This window comes from Caenorhabditis remanei, chromosome III, assembly GCF_010183535.1.
Source record: "Caenorhabditis remanei strain PX506 chromosome III, whole genome shotgun sequence".
In the NCBI taxonomy this organism is placed as follows: Eukaryota; Metazoa; Nematoda; class Chromadorea; order Rhabditida; family Rhabditidae; genus Caenorhabditis; species Caenorhabditis remanei.
The window spans coordinates 7,604,386-7,628,331 of NC_071330.1; the positions used below are offsets into that span (position 1 = coordinate 7,604,386).

At 37.5% G+C, this 23,946-nt stretch overlaps 6 protein-coding genes across 6 annotated transcripts; 4 read left to right on the forward strand and 2 right to left on the reverse strand.

Moving 5' to 3' along the window:
- Nucleotides 1–1,888: 1,888 nt before the first annotated feature.
- GCK72_009773 (uncharacterized protein) lies at nucleotides 1,889–2,203 on the forward strand (the record flags this gene model as incomplete). The annotated part of the gene is made up of 3 exons (XM_003112972.2): nucleotides 1,889–1,966; nucleotides 2,009–2,087; nucleotides 2,136–2,203. 3 exons carry the CDS (start codon nucleotides 1,889–1,891, stop codon nucleotides 2,201–2,203), a joined length of 225 nt encoding a protein of 74 aa, XP_003113020.2.
- Nucleotides 2,204–2,481: 278 nt separating this feature from the next.
- On the reverse strand, nucleotides 2,482–6,370 carry GCK72_009774 (uncharacterized protein; the record flags this gene model as incomplete). Its single annotated transcript, XM_053727531.1, has 17 exons — nucleotides 2,482–2,498; nucleotides 2,546–2,717; nucleotides 2,760–2,851; nucleotides 2,899–2,983; nucleotides 3,031–3,245; nucleotides 3,333–3,929; nucleotides 3,976–4,128; nucleotides 4,176–4,252; nucleotides 4,301–4,464; nucleotides 4,510–4,614; nucleotides 4,659–4,746; nucleotides 4,791–4,898; nucleotides 4,942–5,057; nucleotides 5,108–5,350; nucleotides 5,398–5,469; nucleotides 5,516–5,663; nucleotides 5,832–6,370. 17 exons carry the CDS (start codon nucleotides 6,368–6,370, stop codon nucleotides 2,482–2,484), a joined length of 2,991 nt encoding a protein of 996 aa, XP_053587108.1.
- A 2,035-nt stretch (nucleotides 6,371–8,405) lies between these two features.
- Nucleotides 8,406–9,683, reverse strand: GCK72_009775 (uncharacterized protein; the record flags this gene model as incomplete). Its single annotated transcript, XM_003113077.2, has 5 exons — nucleotides 8,406–8,550; nucleotides 8,606–8,716; nucleotides 8,766–9,040; nucleotides 9,124–9,481; nucleotides 9,532–9,683. The coding sequence occupies 5 exons, from the start codon at nucleotides 9,681–9,683 to the stop codon at nucleotides 8,406–8,408; spliced, it is 1,041 nt and encodes a 346-aa protein (XP_003113125.1).
- Nucleotides 9,684–16,557: 6,874 nt separating this feature from the next.
- On the forward strand, nucleotides 16,558–17,507 carry GCK72_009776 (uncharacterized protein; the record flags this gene model as incomplete). Its single annotated transcript, XM_003113143.1, has 5 exons — nucleotides 16,558–16,617; nucleotides 16,665–16,791; nucleotides 16,844–16,923; nucleotides 17,056–17,142; nucleotides 17,196–17,507. 5 exons carry the CDS (start codon nucleotides 16,558–16,560, stop codon nucleotides 17,505–17,507), a joined length of 666 nt encoding a protein of 221 aa, XP_003113191.1.
- A 463-nt stretch (nucleotides 17,508–17,970) lies between these two features.
- GCK72_009777 (uncharacterized protein) lies at nucleotides 17,971–18,822 on the forward strand (the record flags this gene model as incomplete). Its single annotated transcript, XM_003112790.2, has 3 exons — nucleotides 17,971–18,549; nucleotides 18,595–18,708; nucleotides 18,751–18,822. 3 exons carry the CDS (start codon nucleotides 17,971–17,973, stop codon nucleotides 18,820–18,822), a joined length of 765 nt encoding a protein of 254 aa, XP_003112838.2.
- Nucleotides 18,823–21,243: 2,421 nt separating this feature from the next.
- On the forward strand, nucleotides 21,244–23,698 carry GCK72_009778 (uncharacterized protein; the record flags this gene model as incomplete). Its single annotated transcript, XM_003112968.2, has 7 exons — nucleotides 21,244–21,357; nucleotides 21,461–21,543; nucleotides 21,597–21,986; nucleotides 22,032–22,233; nucleotides 22,280–22,780; nucleotides 22,872–22,950; nucleotides 23,670–23,698. 7 exons carry the CDS (start codon nucleotides 21,244–21,246, stop codon nucleotides 23,696–23,698), a joined length of 1,398 nt encoding a protein of 465 aa, XP_003113016.2.
- Nucleotides 23,699–23,946: the final 248 nt, after the last annotated feature.

Consider the following 23,946-nt stretch of genomic DNA (forward strand, 5'->3'; position numbering starts at 1 on the left):
GAAGAAAATAATTGGAAAACGCTGAAGGATCATGTCTAAAAAACGAAAACCAGATGGTGATGGAAACCAGAAGAATTGGAAAGAAAGGAAAAGAGAAAAGTCAGAATATACACACGGTGGTCATGGACTCCTAAAACAAAAGAGTCTGAAGAGAAAAAGAAAAACACGGAGAGTCTGCAAAACGGGATTCGTTACGAGAAGGAGGAAGAGAAAAGCTCTTCTCTCGCCCCTCTTTCATCTATTCACTATCTCTTGGGTCCGGCGCCGAATCGATGGGACGACGGGAGAGGAAAAAGAGAAAGAAAACGAAGGGAGAAGCTGTGAGGCAGTCGGAGCAAAGAAGTAATGAGCGTGTACACTGCGAAAAATGGGAAAAATAGTGTTGAACGTGTAAAGACGCAGAATTACGGATGTAGGATATCTGGGATGGATTAGAGAAGAAATATGAGGAAGAAGGGAGAGACGAAGAGATAAGGAACAGGTGTACTTTGAGAAGAAAAGGTGAGAGTAGGAAACAAAATATATTCAAGGTTAATTGAGTATAATAGTTGAATTATGATGAAATAGAAAAGAAGATGGGAAGGGGGGATACGGTAGGTTTGAAATTAGACTATGAGAAGTTATCAGAGGGAGCATTCGAAGGAATATGTGTCAATTCTATAATCGAATTGAAACTTTATACGATTACTGCAGATTCAACTATTCGAGACGGAGGTTTCGTTCGGAATTCATGTTGATTTGATTCAGAATACTAAGCAACATTCTTAGAAAACAGATACTCAATTTTCAGTTTTCACAGGGAAACCTATTTTTAAAGATGCCCTAATCATCATGTTTCTCTCATAAGAGATAACAAAATGAATATTCCAACATTTACGAAATTCTGGTACCCGTTATGTTTGATCTTTAGTGTACGGTACCGACCTATTATTGAAGTATTTTTCAATTTTTCATTTAAAAAATGAAATAACTTCCCCTTTGTTGAACACCATTTCGTTTAGACCTTCAACAATAAATCAGAAAGAAAAAAGAGAAATGTTACACAGCATCTTGGATCGAAGGTGAATGGGATAGTACTTCGTCTCGATATTTTTCCATCTTACACCACACTTGAAGACACTATTCGATTCCTGATTCTGAAACTTGAGCCATCGAATTCCCACTTTTCATTCCATCCTTAATGATATCATAGAACAGTTACAAGACGAATAGTTCAAAAGATAAAAGATGATATATCAAGTATCAAAAGATAGAAAATGAAAATGTGGCAGTCTGTATAAATTGAGTATTTTGTGGGGTTGGCGGGAGAGAGAAAAAGATTCAACAATCTCTCTTTTTTCACTCGAAAAGCCACTCCAAAATGCAGTAAAGAGCACAGTTCCCGCCACAGTCACACACACCGACGCAACAAACAAATGAACAGAATGAACAAATTGAATACAGACAAAAATATGGGAGTCTGGTATGGGAGTCTGGTTATCAGAGAAAGTTTTCTGGAAGGGGTCTTTGAGTAGTGACAACTGAAGAAGACAAGTCTTCCTCTGATGACGTGACTTCTCTAGTAAACAACTAATCCCTGCCGGAACTACTATTTTGTTGAAAGTTTTCAGAAAAATAATGTAACCGTATGAGGTTATTGAAGAGAAGTTGATTCCACAAAAAGAAAAGACTCGAGCTGTTGGATTGAGCTGAAAGTGATCATTCCAGAGTGAGTGTACTGTACGCTGAATCCAATCAAACAATGGATTTATTCACGTGACACCCCCTCCGGCCACGTCTACATACTATTCTGAAAACGTGAACTTTCTGAAAAATAATATTATTTTCCAATCAAAGAAAACAAATCAAAAAGTTTTATTTTCTGAATAAACAGACGAATAATAACTGCATGGATCCACTACCACCAGTAAGCCGTATCGGGTGGGACGACCAGAAGATTATGAGAACAAGACGTGAATTGAACTCGGTTTGAATCAAACGAATTCATGTTCTGAATATGTATTTTCAGGTGAAAGTGATCATGAAGGAAAACGTTCAAAAGATTATGGAGAGACAAGGAAAATTAGATGATTTGGTTGAAAGAGCTCGTTAGTTTTTAAAATTTTTCTAGATTCATCATTAAAACTGAATTTCAGAAAAACTAGAAGAAGCATCGGATGTGTACGTCAAATGTGCAGTCAAGGTATATCTGAAGTTTGAATAAATAATCGAAATAGATTTCAGATCAAACGTGAAATGAGCTGGAAATACAAAATGATTCGCTACTCAATCATCGCCGTTTCAAGTGTTTCTGCCTTCGCTGGCGTTGCCTATTCGTTGCTTTGAATACATATTTAATTGATTCTCTCTAACGAAACTCTCTTTATTGGCATGAAAATTTGTGTGTGTACAATAAGTAATGGAATGTATTTTCAGTTTTTGAAAGAATTAGAACTTGGGTCGTTGATGTTGTTTTCTGGAAATCTATCTAATGAGTACTCTTCAAGGAGTTGGCAATTCTGAAACATACAAATTACATTCCTAAACAGATAGAACCTCGTCTTACCGTATCCTTCTGTCCCATAAAGTGAAGTATTTCTTCTCAATGTACCATCTGATCTTTTATCATATTGCATTGTCGATTGGGGATGTGTCGATGCTGTATGATAATTCTGAACCAGTGCCATCTGATCTTTTGGTGATTGAACAACATGTTGAAGCCAATTTTCATTTGTCTTCTGTAACTCAAAAACATTTAAATTATCTCCCGCTTCAATAACCTGTAAAGTTCCACTACATTCCGATTCTTCTTTTGTAGATGATTTTCCAGTATGACTGAGTAAAAGAGCGAGGAAAGAAAATACCAGAATTGCTGAAAACAAAGTGAACTCATTGAATACCAAAGAAAATATAACTTACTCGTTGCCATTACAAAATCTCTTGTTTTATACGGTATCAATGGTAGAGAGACATAGAGTCCAGTCTCGAGGAAGATAGCAAGAACCTGAATAAACATAGTAAATTATCTGAAATCTGTTAATCTTTTCTAACCGAAATCATAAGATGTTGGAGACTCTGTGAATGTTTCAATGAAGCAACAGAGAAAATGAAGGAGAGAAGAGATAGAAGAGCAATCAGACAGCATGACAGAAGTAGCATTTCTTCGGATGAATCACCAGGAGAACATCTCCACATTGTTCCGTGAAGAGTTGAGACAAACTCAGTTACAGAGTCGGAGGATAGAATAAGCCATTCGGTGGAAATAACTGAAAGGAAATTCAGTCGAAGAGAGGAAATAATCGAATAATTTAGAAAAAAGATCAGACAATAGACAGAGAATCGAGAAAACTAACCTGTCTGAATGATGACAATACAACAAGCAATCAAGACTGAACTACTCGATGAACCAATCGATTTCCAGATGAGAACAGTTTTAACAAATACTGGTGCAATCGTAATACTGATAGCAATAGGGAATAGAAGTTTTCGTAAAGAACACGAAATACTGTTTGGAGGAATAATAAAAGCAGGTGCACTCAATGAAAGGAATGCCAATCCAAGGAATGTGATAGCCGTGAGATTACGGTATTCACTCACTGAGATAACTTTCAGATACATGCACATAAGGCATGTCAATGCAGAGAGAACTGAGAATATAGTGAATATCATGATTTCCAGATCAGTCAGTGCTTTCACAATTGATGGTAATTGTTGTTTGATTGTACTCTTTGCCATTTCCTTTGCACATGTTGATTTTGGACAAGAAGATGACATCAGAAGAAAACTTCCACGCGCAGAAGGTGTTGCAGTGTCACTGCTATCTCGATATACATTCTGAATTGGATCAAATATTCCAATCTCGGAGAACTGTAGTCGATCTTCAACAAATTGGACACGATTGATACAGAGGGAAATGTCACGGAATCCGGTACTGTAATTGAAGGAAACAGCTGGAAAATTTTGAAAATTAACAGCTGGGTGCAGGAAATAGCTTACGAATATCACTGAGATGATGAACAAAATCTAAATCAAGAATTGACTGATGAAATCCACTAAATGGATCATTGACACAATCAGAAAGAGAGATGACAAGAGCTCCTGGACAGACACGATCAACGAAAGATCGGAACGCTAATCCGATTGAGTGAACTGAGAGTATTCAAATAGTTGCATTCTTGTTCTTTTTGAAACCTCACCTGCCAAAGAAATAGAAGAAACATCAACATCTGGAGCCACTTGAGAAATATTCAATGACTGAGTTGTTGCACATTCTCTGAAAAAATTAACATACATATAAACTCTATTTACAAGCTGTGAATACCTAGAGAAACTGTTTGAACCGCCCATGTCTTCACTATCCACGTGGCATTTGAAAGCTGCTGACCAGAACTGTTTCAACCAAAGATTGGGTAGGGATAACTTTGGAATGTTTTCAGTTAACTTTCTGATTTCTTCGTCATGATTGATTGGAGTTTTTGGAGAAATCTAAACGGCAATATAAGATAAATTAGACTGGAAAAAATCACAAACCGAAATCAAATGTTGTTCAAATGTTGGCCAACTCTCAATAAATCTTCTGGAGGTTGTCCAGCGTTGATCTTGCATTGAAATGAACACAAAACGACCGGCAATCACCTAAAACTACATTTTGCATAGTGAGCATAGTACAACTGTCTCACCATTTCAGATCGTAATGCTTTCGTCATCTGAATCCACGTGTCTTCTGATAATAGAGCAACTACAATTCGAGCCTCAGAGAGTAGCAATCTAGAACTACTTTTATTTATTCCCCACTTTAATGAATATCTCACCTCCTGACGACCATCTCAGCTACAATACTACTTGAATTCTTCACATGAATCGCCACTTCAACACACATTCCTTCCGATAGTGCTGCCTTTTGGATTTCAGTGACTGTTCTGTAAATGAGGAGAATGAAACTGAAAATTATTTGAAACTTACTCTGTATATTTTTCATCAAAGATGATATTGACACAAGTGCTTTGATAATGACGAACTGCCGATATAATTGATTGAATTGGAAGAGTCATTGAAGGAAGTGTTCCAGATGTTTGAGCCTAAAAGAGAAGAATTATATTGTTTTGATTTAAAAAAGATATCAACTTACAGCTGAATTTGTAGTGAAGAATGTATTGATAACTGGAAGATTGAGTTGTCTCATAATTTGTTCAGTATTTGGCATATAGGTCGAATCATCTCGGATGATTGCAATCAAATCACTTCTCTGAATATTGGTTCCTGATAAAAGTTCATACAGATTAGCTACGGAACGTAAATCTGTCGAACACGAATCCACGATTATTGCTCCAATATCAGCACCAATTTCTTTCAAAAGATTCGCTTCATTTATCTAAACATTGAATAATTGATTACTGAATGGCTGATTAAGAAACTTACAGTTTTCAGAGCTTCCAAAAATGCAGCCATTCTAACAATTGCATTTAAATCTATCTCTCCACATTCGAAATTCTGAAAAGAAAGATAATGGAAACAGTTACTCAGAACACTAATATACCTGATGACCAGTTGATTGATGGATCGGAAGAATAGCAAGAATATAAAGACGTCGAGAAGATGGAATAATGAGCACATCATTCAGAAGTCGATGAGAAAGAACTGATAATTGAGCAGAGTCAAAAGAGGTGGCTGACGATTTGGACGATCTAAAAAAATATACAAAATTTCCAAATTTACCTCAATATTTTTCGAACTACTTGTTAATTTCGTTATTTAGGACAACTGGGAGTACTAATTGAAAAATTTCAAGAAATCAGACGCTAGCTTCAGTAGCATTTTATGATTTCACTAACTTCGGGAAACGAGACACTCACTTTTGATTCACTTTTGATGGTTTTGGATTCTTTGATAACTTCATTGGAGATTTTGATGTGGTCCACAATGTTTCAGTATTTCTCTTCGTAGTCATTTTTGTTGTCGGATATGTTGCTGGTTTCGTAGTGGTGGACGTTGTCGTTGTTGTAGTTGTTGATGGGAATGTACTTGGATTCTGGTAGCTTTGGAATGAAATTGTACTGGGTGGACTTGATGGATTTGTTGCATAAGTTGGATTCCATGGTACTTGAGGTACTGTAGATTGAACTTGCTGTGTTTGTGGTTGCCAAAATGCACCACTCGAAGCAAGACCAGATTTCGAAGCTAAATTAGCCATTGGAAAATCAACAAAGTTCTTTGGAGGATTCACGAAAATATCAGTATATGGATTGATGGCTGCTTGAGCTTGACTCAACATCTGTGGATCAATTGTAGGCAGTGCATTGTTGATGATTTGACGATAATTATTAGAACGAAAATCCAGTGATTCAACTTGAAATACTACTAGAAATAAAAGGCAAAATACCAGTTTGATCATCTTAGTCTCTTGTCCAGAAGACTAGACGAAAACAAGAAGAACCAAAAACGAAATTGGAGGAAAAAAGGGCGAGAGAGAAAGTAGGAGAGAAGGGATTCAAAACAATGCTCAGCGTCTTCGGACAGAAAGGAGGAGCCGCCTGTTTGGTCACTTTTTGTGTTTGCGAGGAGCCGTATTTCTGTCGATTCTTTTCGTCAGATTAGGCGGGTTAACAAGCAGGTTGCCACCGACAAAAACCCCCACCCGAAACAATACAATAATGCATGGGATGGGGAGAGAAATGGAAAAACAGAATGTCGATTCGAAAAAGTCGATTGCAGATCTGCTAGGTGAAATGGAGTCAGAAATAAAACTGTGATAACGAGAACTGTTTTTTGATTGAGAAAATGAAAAATTTTCAGAATCGCCAATTCAGTGTTGTGTGGTCTGAATTGATACATGAAAATCTTCGAACCTTTTCAGAATTGTGATTTCCAAAGAAATTTTCCAAACTAAAAAAAACGATTTTAGTAGCAGCACATGTATGCGAAGTAATAAATTAACTTGTCTTTTATTTTCCTGAAACTTAATATTTCTCATAAGTATCCAGACTTCCTAATTCGCAACATCTCAATGAACACCTGTTTTTTTCTGATCTAATTGTGAAAAGAAATGTGCAAACAGTGGTCGCCGTTAAATCAATTAATCGACCTTTCTTCGCTCCGATTCCGAATTCATTGTTTTCGTTTTCTCCGCTAGGAAGCAGCTTCAACTTTCCATTTGTTTGTTGTTTCTTTTCACCCTATTCTTTGTTCATAGTTTTGTAATCTTTTGAGATTAACAAATTATTCAATATTCATGTTATTTTTGTTATTCACCGTATTTTTCATTTTTGATTCTTAACGGATTTGGTATTTCTGACAGTTGTGAAAACTTTTCCTGTACGATTTCAATGTCAGCTCGAAATACTTCTGGCCTACCGTTTAAAAGTTATTGTTTTATCGATGATACGTCAGAACGAATTCCGCTTTGACCTAGAGTAGTTATGAATTTCATCCGTTCTCTTCTTATTGTCGAAAGAAAGATTCAAATCTTTTACAGAGATTATAATTAGCTCATTTTCTGAACCGCCATCGTTCTTCTCTCTAAAAAAAGCTCAAAGTCTCTCCCTCCGTATATTTTCTATTCATTCTTCTTCAATTATTAATTGACCTATAAAATTTTCATATTATTCCTTTTTCTTCATTCATTTCTCTCCACTTCGTTTCCTTGTTGTTCGACTGATATTCTGTGCTTTGTCTCTTCTGTTTCAGATGTTTCCCGTCCAGAACCTAAAACCTCTTTCACCCCCCCGGAAAAAAGATTTTCGTGAGCCTTGAAGCTTCAAATATCCAATGTATTTTGCACCATCCTGTCTTCCTTCCTTCTCTTCAATATACGAAACAGTATAGAGAATCGAGAGAGATGAGAGAAATGGCAGAAGGCCGAAGTACTGAAATATTCATCAACCTGTGTGAGGATGGATGCGTGTAAGGAAAAAGAAGAGACTCTCTTCTGTTGTGTGTGAGCAAACGACGAAACGATTACGGTAGTTGTATTTGAACATCGTTAACTGGTGTTGGTTTGTGGAGGAGAAGAAAAAGAAAAAGGACAAGAATTGAAAATGAAGACGTCGACAGAAAAGGAATGAGAAAAAGAGAAGAGATTTCCTGTTGGATTTTATTTTATTGGCTGAATTCAAAGAGCCATTACAATTCGATGCGAAGGAAGTATTTTAGAGAAAATTTAGGAAGGAAAATACAGAAATAGAGACAAAAAGGAGATCAATGAGTAGTAAGAGGAAGAAAAAGAAAAGAAGAGTAACATAATAATACCCATGGAAAAAAGAATTCTTGTTGGAAATGGCTAGTTTTGAAACAATTTCAAAGCAATTCGAGGAAAAAAGAAACAAAAAGAGCGAATTCCAACTTTAAACTAATATTTGGAACTCAATGTTCCATTGATAAATCAAAAAAGTACACAACGAACTTCCATAACAAATGATAAAAATATTAGATTAATCGAAGAATCCAGGAATACCATTATAGGCTCCTTGTCCCTGTTTCAAATTATTGTTTGAATTGTTTCCAGTGACCACAGGCATCACCCGGGGACCCATCACTGCAGCTGCACTTCTAGCACGAAATTGTGAACGGAAATCTCTGAAAACTGAATGAAATAGAAAACAATGTTCTCTTTTGGATCATAAATTCTCACCTTTTTTGTTTTTGTCTCTGATTACAGAACCATACGCGAACAACATTCTTTTTCAGGTCAAGACGATCAGCAATTGAAGCGATTCGTTCTCCAGATGGACGTGGCTGTTGTCTGTAATCAAAACAGATATGTAACAAATCTTGAAAATTCTGAAGCTCACTTGAAAAACTGTTCCAATTCTCTTTTCTCAGGTGCAGCTATGCTTGTTCTCTTTCTTTTTTTATCTGTATTCGGAAGAATTCCATTGATATCTCCGATTGTATCTTTCTGTTTCATGGCTTCTTCTGCTTTTTCCAACCAAGAATGTAGAATTGGTTTGAGAGCAACCATATTGTTATGGGATAGAGTTAGAGACTCAAAACGGCAAATTGTCGACTGTGAGAGTGATCCAACTCCCGGCATTTTCAGATGAGCAAGAGCTTTTCCGACATCAGCCTAAACATGAAATCATTTTTCTATCCTTCAAAATGTATTCTTTTTCCCGCCTAATGTTGACCTCAAGTCATTCAAAATCTCACCTGAGTAACTCCTAATTTAATTCTCCGTTGCTTGAAATGCTCAGCAAATGTTTCCAATTGTCTCGGATCAGTTTCTAGTTCAGAAGTAGGTGGAGCAATGGGATATCGAGTGATATTACTGGAGCTGGAGATCGAAGAAGTTGTGAAATGTTGAGTCATATGGCTCATATTGTATTGGAATTGTGGTGGAGCTCCATAGGTTTGCATTGCCATAACCTGTTGAAGAGGTGTCATCTGATCTTCAGAAGACGTAGGTACAACAACAGAAGCATCAAACGGTTCGGAAGAACTTGGAAGTCCTTGATAGATATTTGTGGCAGCTGAATTGTCATGAATTCCGGAAAAGTAGTTGCTATAGCTGAAAAGGGCAAATAAACGAATAGACTCGAGATTCAAAAAGTGAATTACGTGAACATATCATGTGGTCTCATCAATGGATTTGTCAGCTGTTGCACATTTTTAACATCAATATCAGCGAGAGCAGCAGCTCTTGCATTGAGAAGTGGATCATCGAATGATCCGAAGAGACTGTTGTTGAACTGCAATTCAATAATCTTCATGAAATCAAAATGAAGAATGAAACAAATGGAATAAGTGAGGTGGGGGAGGTGACAACTCCTTCACAATTGCGTCAATCCATTCCCTTCTATTTTTAATTTTCACCTGTTCTCCTTCCCCAAATTGGAACTGAAACATTCAGAAAACACGTTGATCCCACTACTACTAAAATTTAATATTTCATGTTTTAAACGGAAGAAAAAAGCAACAAAACACCATTGATATCACGAAGAAGAATGAGATATTCAATGAGTTTCTAGCTGCCTTTTAACGGCCCGCTGAAAAATTAATGGAGCTTGAAGTTAATTATTAAACAGGGTTCGCTTTGAGCTGAATTTTTTGAGACACATGAGTATGAAATGAGATTAATTAATTGGAAATTGTGGCATAATGGGAAGCAAAAAATGGATGTACTTTTTGGAAAAGAAACAGTTTTGATTGAGTTTTTCATTTTTGAAGAGAGCATTTAATGATGAATATGATCAAATCGGAAAATGAGAGATTAGAAAAACCCCTAATTACTTCTTATTTGAAATCAACATGTAGTGATTTCTAGAACACGACTCTGAAAACAGACTGTCAAGTTTTAAGCCTATTTGAAAGCGTATGCTTCCAGTGTGTGTACCAACTGAACGGTGCAAAATTTTCCGATAGATTCAGATGTTGGATTCGAAATCTTTCCTGTATTCCTAGAAACTCGAAAAGGTGACAGGTTAGAGAAGATACGTGTTCTGGAATGCTTCATAAAGAAATACGGCAACCAAAACTCTAAATTAGAGACAGGTAACAGTTTGATTTGTAATATGGGGGATTGTTCTTAGGACTTGGAGAATGTGAAGTGGAACAACTTTTGGCAACCTTCACATTCCTTCAAAAGTTCAACAAAATGTCATTTCTGCCTGGCAATGATCAAGACGATAACACCAAAACTAAGACTTTCTTAATTTGAAAATCTGTGATGTCTAACTGTCTTTTAGATATTCGGATTGATCAAAACCGTAGCAATGTTTCCACGAGAAAAACGAAAAAATGAGAAGCTAAGCGGTTGTGGAGCATCACAAGTAAGCAGATAGGGGAGCTCACAGTGAGTGAGAGAGAGAGACTGACCTACCTAAAAATTCACTTAACTTAATATTCAATAAGGCTTGGCGGGGACCCCTGCAACGGGGGGCTCTAGTAGACACACATACAAAGAATGAATATTTGATAAAAACGAGCCGAGTCTCTAATCAACAATTCAATGAATAAATCCGTAACGCATGGAAAGTCAGCTGGCCCTCCAACTTGTCTACAGTATCAACCCATTTCAGAAGACATCTTTCAGACTTACAGGTTGCATCTTTGAAGCGGTTGTCGTCGTCGTCGGTACGGGTGCGGTGTTCTGCATGTCCGTGTGGAAGAAGAGCTCAAAGCGAGGAGGAGACAGATGTGTACGGAAAAAAGGGATAGAGAGAGTCCTGTCTCTCTGTCTCTCTCTTGGTCTCCACCCCCTTTAGGCTGTGACCAGAGGGTCCGTCGAATGCTCATTGGTGAAGAAGTATACGGTAGGAAATATCTTCTCTAAATTGGCCACGCCCCCTCCCATTTTCAGAACCTTGATTTTAGACACAACGAAGTGGGTGGGACCTCAAGAGAGGGAAGAAAAAAGAGAGTTGAATTAAAAATGGAGCCGAGTGATGAAATATTAAAGCCGACAGAAGGGGACCGGAGAAGGAAAAAGAAAAAGGCAACTGGAATCGATGTGTCTCTTTTCACTTCATTCAATTCCTCACTTCTTTCAGTTCACGATATAGTTTTGGATCCTCTCATTTCCACTTTTATTCGATCTCTCTAGTTAGAAAACTAAGTGTTAATCCAGTACTGTTCTGATTCACTGTGTCAGAATATCTTCATAAGAATACTGTAAAAAAGAATAACGTGTTAAATGTGATGAAGTTCGCTCCACAAATCTTATTTTTACTCCTTTCGACAGACTCCGCCTCCTACTGTAACTTTGAGAAGAACTGGTATACTGAGTTTTTAGAATGAACAGATTCCAAACAAATTCTGTTCAGGTTTTGAACAGCCTGTTGATCCTTACATTGCCAGACCACTCATTATGAAAGTTTCTCAAAATCTTCATCCCTAGATACCGAAAATCGTTCGTTTTTTGTCATAGTTCTTATAAAAAACGATGTTTTCTAGGTTCAAAGATTCCTACATTGCTTGATGCCTACTGCATTTTTCAGATTTTTGTTGTCTATTTTGGATAGTTTTCACTCCGGATCTTTGTCATTCTTTGATTAAATTATCTTTTGTTTCGATAGAGCGGAGGCAAGAAACGGTTGTTTCCTGGTTTTAGATGATCATGTATGTTTGATAAAATGAAGAATGTAATTGTCTCTATAACATTGAGAAGTCATTCTCATAATTCTTCACGATAATTTGAAATAAATCTTCTAAATCTCACGATCTTCTAAATCAAGTTCCGATCAAAACAGCAGAAAATTGGAGTTTTGTTTCCAACTCTCGTTCCTACCGTAATCTGTTTTTCGTACTTTTTTATCCTGCTCTATTCTATTCTCTTTCTTCCATTTTTTCCTTTTCAAAGTTTTTGTTCTTCTTCCTTTTATTCTATCTTCCCCTTTTTTCTTCTTTTTTCCTACCGTATCATACAAGGAAAACGAAGAAAAAGAAGAAGAAGAAGAAGGAGGAGGAGGTTAAACGAAAAGGGAAAAAAGAGAGGATGGATGAGAAAAGACACGGCGTCGTCGCCGTCGTTGTCGCCGTTGAGCAAGAAGAGTCATACATTAATAATAAGGTGGTGTGGGAAGAGAAAACCAGTTTAGACTACGATCGGGCACAAGGATTTCAAGAAAAAACGGAGAAGGGGTTCTTCATGAAAATTTTAGCTCAAAACCCCATAGATTTATTTATTTGAAGATTACAAATTCAGCTACACTTGAAACTTTCTTTCATTTTGAATAGGACCTCAGATTGTCAGGGGGCAAGAATATCCACGATTCTCCAACCCATGTTTCACTTAGCGTTCAAAATTGGAAAAACAAACTTTAAGACAATACCGAATCCATATTTGTGGTAGCTTTCACATAAAATAAAATAAAAAATACTCGTTTCCACCTAAACACATTATTTTCCACCCATAGGAATAGTTTTAGACAATTCGAAACATGAATACCGTATACCGGCACTCCAGGTTTTAAGTATATGCAATTTTATGAGCTTTTTTGAGTTATTTATGAACAAAGTTCTTGATTTTGACAGAACTTCACAATAAAAAGTTGTGAAGGAATAACATTCGAAAGATTTTCTGTTTTTGACTCTATCTCATTCACTTTTGACACTTCACTCAATTAGTCTTTTCTGGCTCTTCTCCTTTTCATTGTTCTCAAGTACTTCAAGCTGCACCTGTTCTGAGTCTCTTTCCTTTCAATACTGCTTCATAATGCGCCAAATCCGTGTCTCATTCATCGGTTCCTATATTCTCACGCTTCAGATGAGCACACACAATACTGTGAAAACGAGTGAATGAGAGTGAAAGAGCACACACCAGATGGGTGTATTCCGGCTGAGGTATTTCAGTTGGTGAGCCATTTCAATTGACATCCCACACGACATGACACGTTGCGGAGATGTAGAAGAAGACAGCTTCTTCTGGAGTGTTTAGTAGAATGATGGCCGGGAGAAATAGTGTGTGATACAACGGAGACGCAGACAACTAATTTGGAAGATGAGGAATGAATGAAAAGCAACATGTTGCACTCGTCTTCCCCCTTCTTCATTTCGTGACTGACTCCAATCATAACTTTTCCAAATTGATATCAAGAAGATGGGGGACTATGGAAAGTATCATCAGCTGGCTGGTGGCTAATTTTGTTTGACCAAGAGATTAGAAGAAGAAGATTATCGCGGATATAACGAGCAGATGATAGCTACTACTTACTACATTATCTGTGCAAATACAGTAGTTAACAAGCGAATTATGAGCATGATCAGGTTAGAAGAAAGGGATTCGTTGTAACAGTTTTCACAGTTGAACGTGACCTTTTTTCAGACTAGAACTATTCTGTAACACGATTTTCAATATGACAAATGGTTCTGACTCCATTCCAACGTATCCTAACGTATGCGCACTAAATTGAGTAATAATATTTCATGTTACCATTAAACCGTTTTGCGGTGGCAACATGTGTTCTCGTGATATACGCCCATTTTGTAGTCATTTGTCAGTTTATGAGGTAGAGAAGGGGAGAAAGCCGCCAATAGAAACGGCGGCGAATTGGAAGAGGACAAGAAGAGAAAGGTGTACAAAAGCCAGAAGCCGTTAGTGGGGTAATTATAGAAATATGAACAGAAAGAGAATGAAATGGTTTTATGTTTTTGTAAAATCCAGGGTCCAGCTGCCAGATTTACTGTTTCAGTGTGCAAAATCTGGAATTAGAGAAGATGGAATAATATTTTAGATTTCAGACCGATACCTCCAAGTTGTGAATCAGAAGTTTTTGATCGCCCATATGTGATAAAATTGTAATTTTGGTAACCTACATTATGTGAGAAATGTGAGAGATTTCATTTTGAAGTTCCCAACTATTTTCAGACCTTCAAATTCCAACTTCAACCTCTAGACCACTCAAAAGTTTCTTCCTTTCAATGCACTCGATGTTAATCTTCAGAAGAAAATGTCAGTTACTATGCCAATATTTACCTGACAGCTGGAGATACTGTACATGACTTTAGATACACATCGAAGATATTTTATAACTTGTAATCCTTTCGAACATCTGTCATCTCATGACCTGAATAGCTAATTTGATAACAATACATTCAATGGAATCTATGAAGTGCCACGCCGACAACAGACATTTGACATAATTCGGGAGCAGGAATCAATGATGACAGCCGTCTTTTGATGTCTTTGTGCTTATGCAACATTACATGTACCGATCCATTTCGGGAAAAGGGAGAAGGAAAAGAAATAATTGCCTTCCTATTGTGATGGGAGAAGGCGATCGTAATTGATACGGTTTATGGACTGTCATATTACCCAGCATGATCATAATGAGTCGGGTTTAAGAGTCTGTGAAAAAGATAGGGATGAATGTGCGTGTGTAGACTTGTGTAACACATTTGTCCAATCTCCCGATTACGGTAGTACAGTAAGTGTTCAAAGTGATGAAACCGAACATTTTTCAAATCGATAGGAGAATGAAGAGCATTTCAGAGTGGATTATGCATATTCACACTCTTTGTTCAAATCTTCTGTTTTTTAAACCGATCTTTTAATACTGTCGTGAACCTAATTACAAAAGATAATCCTTAAACCAATTAACCAGATAACCGTCGTTTTCATTTATCCGCTTCCTCCTCATCATCTTTTTATCCTCTAAATCTTCCGATGCAGAATGGTATGTTTTTCGGAAGATTGTTATCGACAGGTGTCTTGACTCGCGCATTTTCGGGTTCTTTTGGAACCTATTGACGGTCAACTGAAAGCGTGGAGCATCCGAGCGAAAACAAGCAGGTGACTGGGTGAAGATGAGGAAATACAATGAAGGTACGACAATTATGAGAGAAAGAAAAAGAGGATGTTCCATAAATAAACATTTCCGGATTTAAATAGAATATCTGGGGAGATAAATTCCATTATTGCTTTTTTGGTGAGACAGTGAAGAGTAGATGGATGGAGAAGAGTGAAAATGTTAAGTAAAAGACACTTTATTTTCATTACAAGGTCTCCCAGTCTCCGAAAAAAACTGCAATGAAACTCGTGGTCTACCTTCATAAAACCAACATTTTGTAAGCGGATACCTCACAAAATTCGAATAAAAGTTTGGAAAATCATGATTGTTTACCTAGAAAAAACAAGAAAATCAGAGCAGGTACATTCGTGTATTTGCGGTCGTTACAGAGCATAAAAAGAGAGAATCGACATTGTGGAAACCACCATGACTTTGAAAAAATGGAACTATTCAGCTACACTGAAAATGCTGTGAAAGGAAAAGAGTATGAAAGGTTTTCAGTTGGATCACTCAGTTTTGTCGTCTTCGGGATCATCACTCGTATTGTTTTTCTCATATTCAAACATCGTTTCTACAAGTGCTTTTGATAATTCTCCGGAACAAACTAGCATATGCATATGAATAGGCCTCTTCGAGGATACATCTAGGTATTTCATATTGTTGATGTTTCAAGAAGAACGGGGGGAAATGATTTTAAACCTTACTGCATCCCGAATTCATAAAGAAGAAGAATGTAAATGGAATGGGCCAACATAAATTAGTGAAAAGCCTATGAATCGCGAAAGGAAAACGTACAGTTCAAAAAGTACGGTGAAATTGCGTTCATCCGTGCTCACTTCTCTGATCCAAAGTTTTTCATATAGTTTTTCATAGAATCCTTTATGGACCCATCAGAGGAGTAATCAGTGCCTAAAAATATTACACGAAAATATTTTCAGTTCTTGAAACGTTAAAAAACGGATAGTTGTTCAATATAGGTATCCCTTGAATGATGTATTCCTACAACGTTCGTGCACGTACCCGTTGAACACCACCCCAGATAAATCCTTTTTAACTTGTTCTTCGTAAGCAAGTGCACCACTTGATTATTTTTCTGGGAAAGAACTCTTTTACGATGTAAATCAGGAGCATATTCCTATTTACGCTACAAATCACTTTTGTGTTGCTGAACTGAATACAAACGACATTCCGTAATTCCGCTGGCTAAACAACACGCGCACGTCGCACTAGTGGCGCGTCACGGCCTCATTTTTTCTCGCTGAGCCACATTTTTTCCACTATTTCCCACCTCATAACACGTGTTTCCATATCTCCGACGGGTTTGAAAACTAATAAATTATAGTTTTAAGTTTCAAACATGACGGCTGTTGCCGAGAATCGTGTCGTACGGCGAAATGGTCCAGGAACAAAAAGAGCGGTGAGTCAAATGCTAACTTGAATTTTAACTGAGTATTGCTGTTTCAGGATTGGAACAGTTGGCCTCCATTGGCTTTTGAAGAAATGGACAGTGCTCTGAACATTCAGCAGTTCATCCAACAAACCATAAAAGCTAATCCAGCTGACGTCGAGACTATTCTTACACCACCTTTGGGTATGTTTTCATAACGTCGCAATTATTTTACACGATTCATTGAAATCTTCAGATCAAGACGAAGGCGTCTGGAAGTACGAGCATCTCCGGCAGTTCTGCATCGAGCTGAACGGATTGGCTCTTTCGTTACAGGTATTTGATTTTTGTCCTGAAACGGATTCCGACACATCTTTTGTGGAAACTGCTAAAAATTTTAATTATTCGTGCATAATATAAAAAGTTTGACACGAACAAACAATTAGTATAATTTTTCATCCTTTACAGAGAGAATGCTTTCCTGAGTCATGCCAACAAATGACTGCCACAGAGCAATGGATATTTCTCTGTGCTGCTCACAAAAATCCAAATGAGGTATAGTATTCGTTGTCCAAATATACCTGTTCTAATTGCCTATTTATTTTCAGTGTCCAGCCATCGATTACACGCGACATACTCTCGACGGGGCTGCCACGTTGCTCAACTCTAATAAGTATTTCCCGAGCAGAGTCAACATCAAAGAAATTTCGATTTCGAAGTTGGGATCAGTAGCACGTCGAGTTTATCGCATATTTTCTCACGCATTTTTCCATCACCGGAAGTTGTTCGACGAGTTTGAGAATGAGACTCATCTCTGTAAACGGTTCACTACGTACGTATCCAAGTACAATTTGATGCAGCAAGAGCACTTGATCGTTCCAATTTTACCGAATCAACAACAACAGCAAACTGCACAATAATTTAATCAGCTCATTTCTTGCACAAAAGCTAATCCATGTTAATTATCACATGCTTCTATTATACCCTCCTTCTCATTCCAATCGTCATTTTCTTTGCTCTGCTCTCTCAATCATAACCGTCTAACGAATTTTCATTCCCGCTTAGTCACAAACTTTACAGATAGATCGTTCATCTTGACCTGTACCATTTCTATCCAAGAAATTCTTACTCGTTACTCTTCTCAGCTGTTAACTTTCCTTTCTTATTCATCTCAAGTTAAACTTGTACATACCCATATGAATTGTTGGAAAACTGCTAATAAATCGTTCAGAGGGATTGCGGGTAGTGTTGGATACAGCTTTTTGTCAACTACAATTCTGCTATTTCTGTTTTAACTTCATGGCAAATTGAGGGTTCATTCGAAATAAACGATTTTTATTTCGAAAACCCCAGAAAATGTGTTTTTAGCTCTTAGAAAGTATCATGGATTGTATTGGAAGTGAGTTCACGTATGAGACGGCTTTTGAACTTCTGGTGCGTCTTGAAGCCGATGAGTTGTTTTTAAATACTTGTCTTCCCAACATCAATAAGGTTCTTGAACTGCATCCAGGAAAGTGCTACGAGTTAGACGGGGATACTGGAGTTGGAAAAACACAGGTTCTTAATAGCGAGTTGGCTATAAAAACTATGGGATTACAGATCTGCTATTCGATAGCAGCAAAGTTTCTTCAAACGAAGAAAACGGCAAGAATTGGATGGATCAGTGCGGTCCCTCTGCGGACTGATCATCTTTGTAAGCATTTTAAAACTGGAGAATGTAGTGATCGTTTGCTGGATCGAATTGCATGTAAACGAGTCGAATACATTTCGGAACTTCGCGAATCACTTGATCATTTTTCCAAAACGTTCAATACACACCTTGTCGTGGTGGAGAACATCGATGCTCTACTTCATGATACTGCTTACGAAAATGAAATTGGAAGAAATGTGCAAACAGATATAATCGAGCGATTGAAGAAACTGACAAGATTAGGAGTTACGGTGATCATTACAAATCATATAGTATGATATTCTATTTGGAACATTCATGCTATGTTTTTTTTTCAGACACATTGGCGAGGATATCCAGCTCCTGCTTTAGGAATGTATTGGGCGTCACAAATTGCAAATCGTTTCTATGTGGAGAAACTGAGCGGCGACGTGAGGACTGTCTCAGTAATGGTAAATTTGATTATTTGTTCATTTGATACAATAATTTTTCAGAAAGAAGGAGAAGATGGAGCAACTCGAGCCAACTTTTCAATTGACGAGAAAGGATTGAAAGCTGCGAACTGATAAATAGGTGAACACTTTTGATAACGTGCTATTTAGGTCTCCTCTTTGAAAAAATCTTATACGTCTGTTCATGGTGAATGATTGGAGACCTGTGCGGTTAGCTTCTTGCATTTTAGAGTTATGTGTGAAACGTAATATCTTAATATATTGAAAAGACGGTGCTATACCAGTTGGAAGGGGTCACTTTTTTTCGCGATTTTTTCACTTTTTTCGACATCAAAATGATAGCTGATTATTTTTATGATGTTTTTAAGTTGTTAGGACACAAAAAATTTTCCATCGAAAAAAATTTTTTTTTCCCGAAAATTTCCAAAAAAAAAATTTTTTTTTTTGGGGGGGGGCCACTCAAAAACTGTTTTTGGGGTATTCCGAATCAGTGTGCTGAAAGAAGGACAAAGCTTACACAATGAGTGTGATTCTTGTGAGGGACCACTTTTCACCATTCTCTTAGGCTTAGGTTTCTTAGAAACTCGGAAAAAATTGAAAAAAACGACAAAAATTGACAAATTAATCGTTTTTGTCAATTTTTTTTTCCGAATTTCTAAGAAACCTAAGCCTAAGAAAAAGGTTAAGTAACAAAAAAGTGTCTCTCACACGCCTTCAGCCTCACAAAAAAAGTGACCCCTTCCAACTGGTATAGCACCGTTATATATCATTGCCCTGCTTTTGGCGGTGTCAGTCATGAGTGAAACTGAAATTTCGCGTGTTCAGAGGACGTGTGTGCCTTTCGAAAATAGCGAGGAATCAGCTGAGACATTCACTCACTCACTCACTTCGCTCACTGCTCTAGGCACTTCTTTTCTCGCGCGAGCGCCCGGCTGACACAGGGAGACGAGGCGTCCACTGGCCATCGACGAAAAACACGGACAACGAAATAGTGTGTGAAGTAAATGAAGTTGGGGAGAAACGCAGAGACGAAACGCCTCGTGATTCGGGTCAGCCCCACCGGTCGATCCTGCGTCTCAACGTGTTCGTCGCATCTCGGGGAAAGAATGCCGGCGTCCAGTCGGTGCGTTTTATGTCAGCTGATTTTCGTCCGATTCGTTACCTCTTCGGATGCGAACGACCACACAAAATACGTTTGATAAGCTTTTCTTCTTTCCTCTGATAATTCGTTCCTACGAGGATGGATCAGTGTGGTAGAAATTATATAGAGATGTCTTTTCTTCGTAGTGTTATGAAAAATAGCCCTCTTCACAACCAAAATTTGGAATCGAGGATTTTTTTTTGTTTTTCTACAAAGGTTCTGAGATACAGGAATCGCATTTTTTTCGTTAGTACTTTCGTACCCAACTACTTTTCATTCTCTTCCAGCAGCCAGATTATGCTTATTTTTGTTTTCACACTCGGTCCTTACCCAGACAGTCATGCCACAACAACTAGTAGAGCATAGGAAAAAAGGGAGCGCAAATAAACAACACACTCTGGTTTTCTGCTCCGTGGCATCTACACCATTGCTATGCTCCTCTAAAAAAGTTATATAGCATTTTATGATTTCTTTTGTTCCCCATTCTGTTCTCTACGGATATCCGATGAATTGAGAGAAACCATTAATAGTGCAGGGTCGAATGTTTTTATAGCTTTGCACTTCCGACAATTGCTCAGGCCGGCACGGGGAGACTTTTCAAAGTCTGGAAATAATTAATCCACTTCTTCTTGTCTTCTCGAATACCAACGGACACTCCCAAGTTTATTTCTTTCTCTTCTGTTGCTATTTCAAAATTATCTACTCTTTCTGTGGTACCTTTACACCATTCTCTGTGGTTTTAGACCTCAGTTGATCCGTCCTTGGCGCAAATATCTATTCATGGGCATCTGGCTAAGAATTCAGTAAATTGTAAATTCCTTATTTAGATTACGACCTCAGAAAAGAAAAAGGAGTGTGCGGTAGTCCTATGTCTACGTCTGCTCCCTTCTTAGTATCCACCATAAAGAATCTCATAAAAACATTGTGTCGTCAAAGGGCAAGCCAAGGACTACTGATACTGAAAGAGACAGATGTCGAATAGATGACAAAGAGAAGACGGAATAGAGGATAGAGGCCATTTGACGGAATGTGATCAGGTGGTGGAGTATCCTTATCCTCTATATTCTTAGCATCTTTTCACCATTTCTTACGAAGATTATGTCACTGCGTACCTTTCCGTTTTCTTTATTACTACATTTTACAGCATTTTATCTGAAAATGTATCATATTAATGATGTTCTGAAAAAGTGTATTGATTCTAAAACACGACTTCCTTTTTTTTAAATCATTCAGTATTCATAATCTATTTCATTTTAACTAGCTCTTAATCCCTATTTTTATGTTTCTCTATTCATTCTTTTCAGAAAACCATCCTCTTCTGCGAACGAGTATATTGGGATGAGTTTTTGATTTCATTCACTCTACATCATTAGCCTCATATTGTATCTGAATCCATGGAGACGGCTGACAGAAGAAGTGCTGCGGCAGCGGCCAATTCAAGACGTGCTAAACGTTTAGCTCAGCAAGCTCACAAGACACATCCTGTGATTCAAGCAAAACAAAATCAAGTAAGTATTATTTTAGTTTTTATAATGTTTTTTGATGGCCATTCTTTTTATGGTTAATATGGTCAAAATTATCGAAATTTTGGACCGAAATGTATTTTTCCAGATGTATCTAATCACTACTCTCTCACAAGCACAAACGGATAATTCCCTAATCAATCGTGTTTTGCCCAAGGAAGTCCTTCTCAAGTAAGAATTTTGCTACTCACATAATGACTAATTTTTTTTTGAATATTTTCCAGAGTCTTTTCATTTCTTGATACCAAAGCTCTCTGTCGATCTGCTCAAGTATGTCGCTCATGGAATGTACTTGCATTGGATGGATCCAATTGGCAACGAGTTGATTTATTCACTTTTCAACGCGATGTCAAAAGTTCTGTAATTGAAAATTTGGCGTGCCGATGCGGAGGATTCCTGAAAGAGCTTTCACTGAAAGGTTGTGAAAATATTCATGATTCGGCTCTTCGTACTTTCACTTCGAGATGTCCTAATCTGGAACATCTTAGCTTGTACAGATGTAAACGTGTAACTGATGCATCTTGTGAGAATCTCGGAAGATACTGCCACAAATTAAACTACTTGAATCTCGAAAATTGTTCTTCTATTACTGATCGAGCTATGAGATATATTGGGTATGCCAAATAAGTAATCAAAAAAAAAAGTATCGTTATTTTCAGCGACGGATGCCCTAATTTGACCTATCTCAATATTTCATGGTGTGATGCAGTTCAAGACCGTGGAGTTCAGATTATCATTACAAACTGTGCTTCTCTCGATACTCTCATTCTCCGTGGATGTGAAGGTCTTACCGAGAACGTTTTCGGACCAGTCGAGGGACAAATGGCTTCATTGAAAAAATTAAACTTGTTGCAATGTTTCGTAAGAAGATCTATCCTACTAAAGTATTTCACGACTATATTTTCAGCAGCTAACTGACGCTACAGTACAAAACATTTCGAATGGAGCTATGAATTTGGAGTATTTATGCATGTCAAATTGCAACCAAATAACAGATCGGTCACTGATTGCACTTGGACAAACTTCACATAATCTCAAAGTCCTTGAACTATCCGGGTGCAACCTTCTTGGGGATAATGGATTTGTTCAACTTTCCAAAGGGTGTAAGATGTTGGAACGTCTTGATATGGAGGACTGTTCGCTCATCTCTGATATCACAATCAATAATCTTTCGAATCAATGTGTAGCTCTCCGGGAGCTCAGTCTTTCGCACTGTGAGCTGATCACAGATGAATCAATTCAAAACTTGGTAACAAAGCACCGTGAAACGTTGAAAATATTAGAATTGGACAATTGCCCACAATTAACTGATTCTACTTTGTCACATCTTCGACACTGCAGAGCTTTGAAACGAATCGACCTCTATGATTGCCAAAATGTTACAAAAGAAGCGATTGTAAGATTCCAGGTTGGTATGTTTCCTACTGTATCAATGATCAATCCTGATCAACATCTCTACTCATCCTGTAATATTCATCTTTTTAATGTGAACTTTTCAGCATCATCGTCCAAATATCGAAATCCACGCATACTTTGCACCTGTTACACCACCAGCTGATCAAGTTGTAAACCGCGGTGGTATGTTGTTTTAGAGTACGCCGCGGATATTTTTATGCTCGCTATATTTATCTTTCTTCACTCAAACACTTTCAACTCGCACTTCTTCTTTCAATTTTGATCAATCAGGCACACCCGGTCTCAAAAGGTATGTAGAAAACGATGGCATGGTGTGACTGGTTGGCACACTTGTTTTTTGTAATTTCAATTTATAATTATTTATAAACTAGCTATTTTCTTCTTCGTGTTCGCAACTTTTTTGGCGAGCCTGATAGTAATTATATCCCCTACCGGGTTAGGCTACTCTCAAAGAGCCCTTATGTTGAAATTACAATAACCAGAGACTGTGTTAATTATTACTAACAAAATCTTGTTTAGCTCTATTTGAAGATATTAATGGTTGCAAGATATTGCTGTTTTTTCACAGATCATATACAAACAAGTTCGAGAAGAACTACTAGCGATCACCAACATGTTCCCTTTTTCTGTACTAGGCTTACGGTATCCGGAATGGTGTATTCCAGAAAACCAATTTATTCACATGCAGCGAAATTCAAAAACTTAAACGGAGAATAACTCGCTTCGTGTTTCCCGGATATTTACTACTATGCAAAACATAACCGCATTTCAAATTGCTCGCTGCACCTGATAAGTTTCATTAGTTTTGACGAATTTCACAATTACACGATTAATTTCATTAGTTTTGACAAAATTACCTATTATACGATAGTGGTTTTCAGGTATATGCCGGTGCTGTGTTATCTTATGACTACATCTATGTGCCCTGTTCTATGCTATCTACAGAAAACTGGTACAAACTGACGAAGCTAACGAAGTCTGAAGTTGAAAATATCATCATCCATTCTATCAGGACAGGGCACCGTGTGCTCAGGGCTGAGCCGCAAATAATGCATATTCATCTTTACTGTTCCAATACCATGAATTAAAAATGTATATTCGAAACAGTGAAACTACTTTGTATGGATAAAAACAGAATCTCAGGCAAAAATATATTGA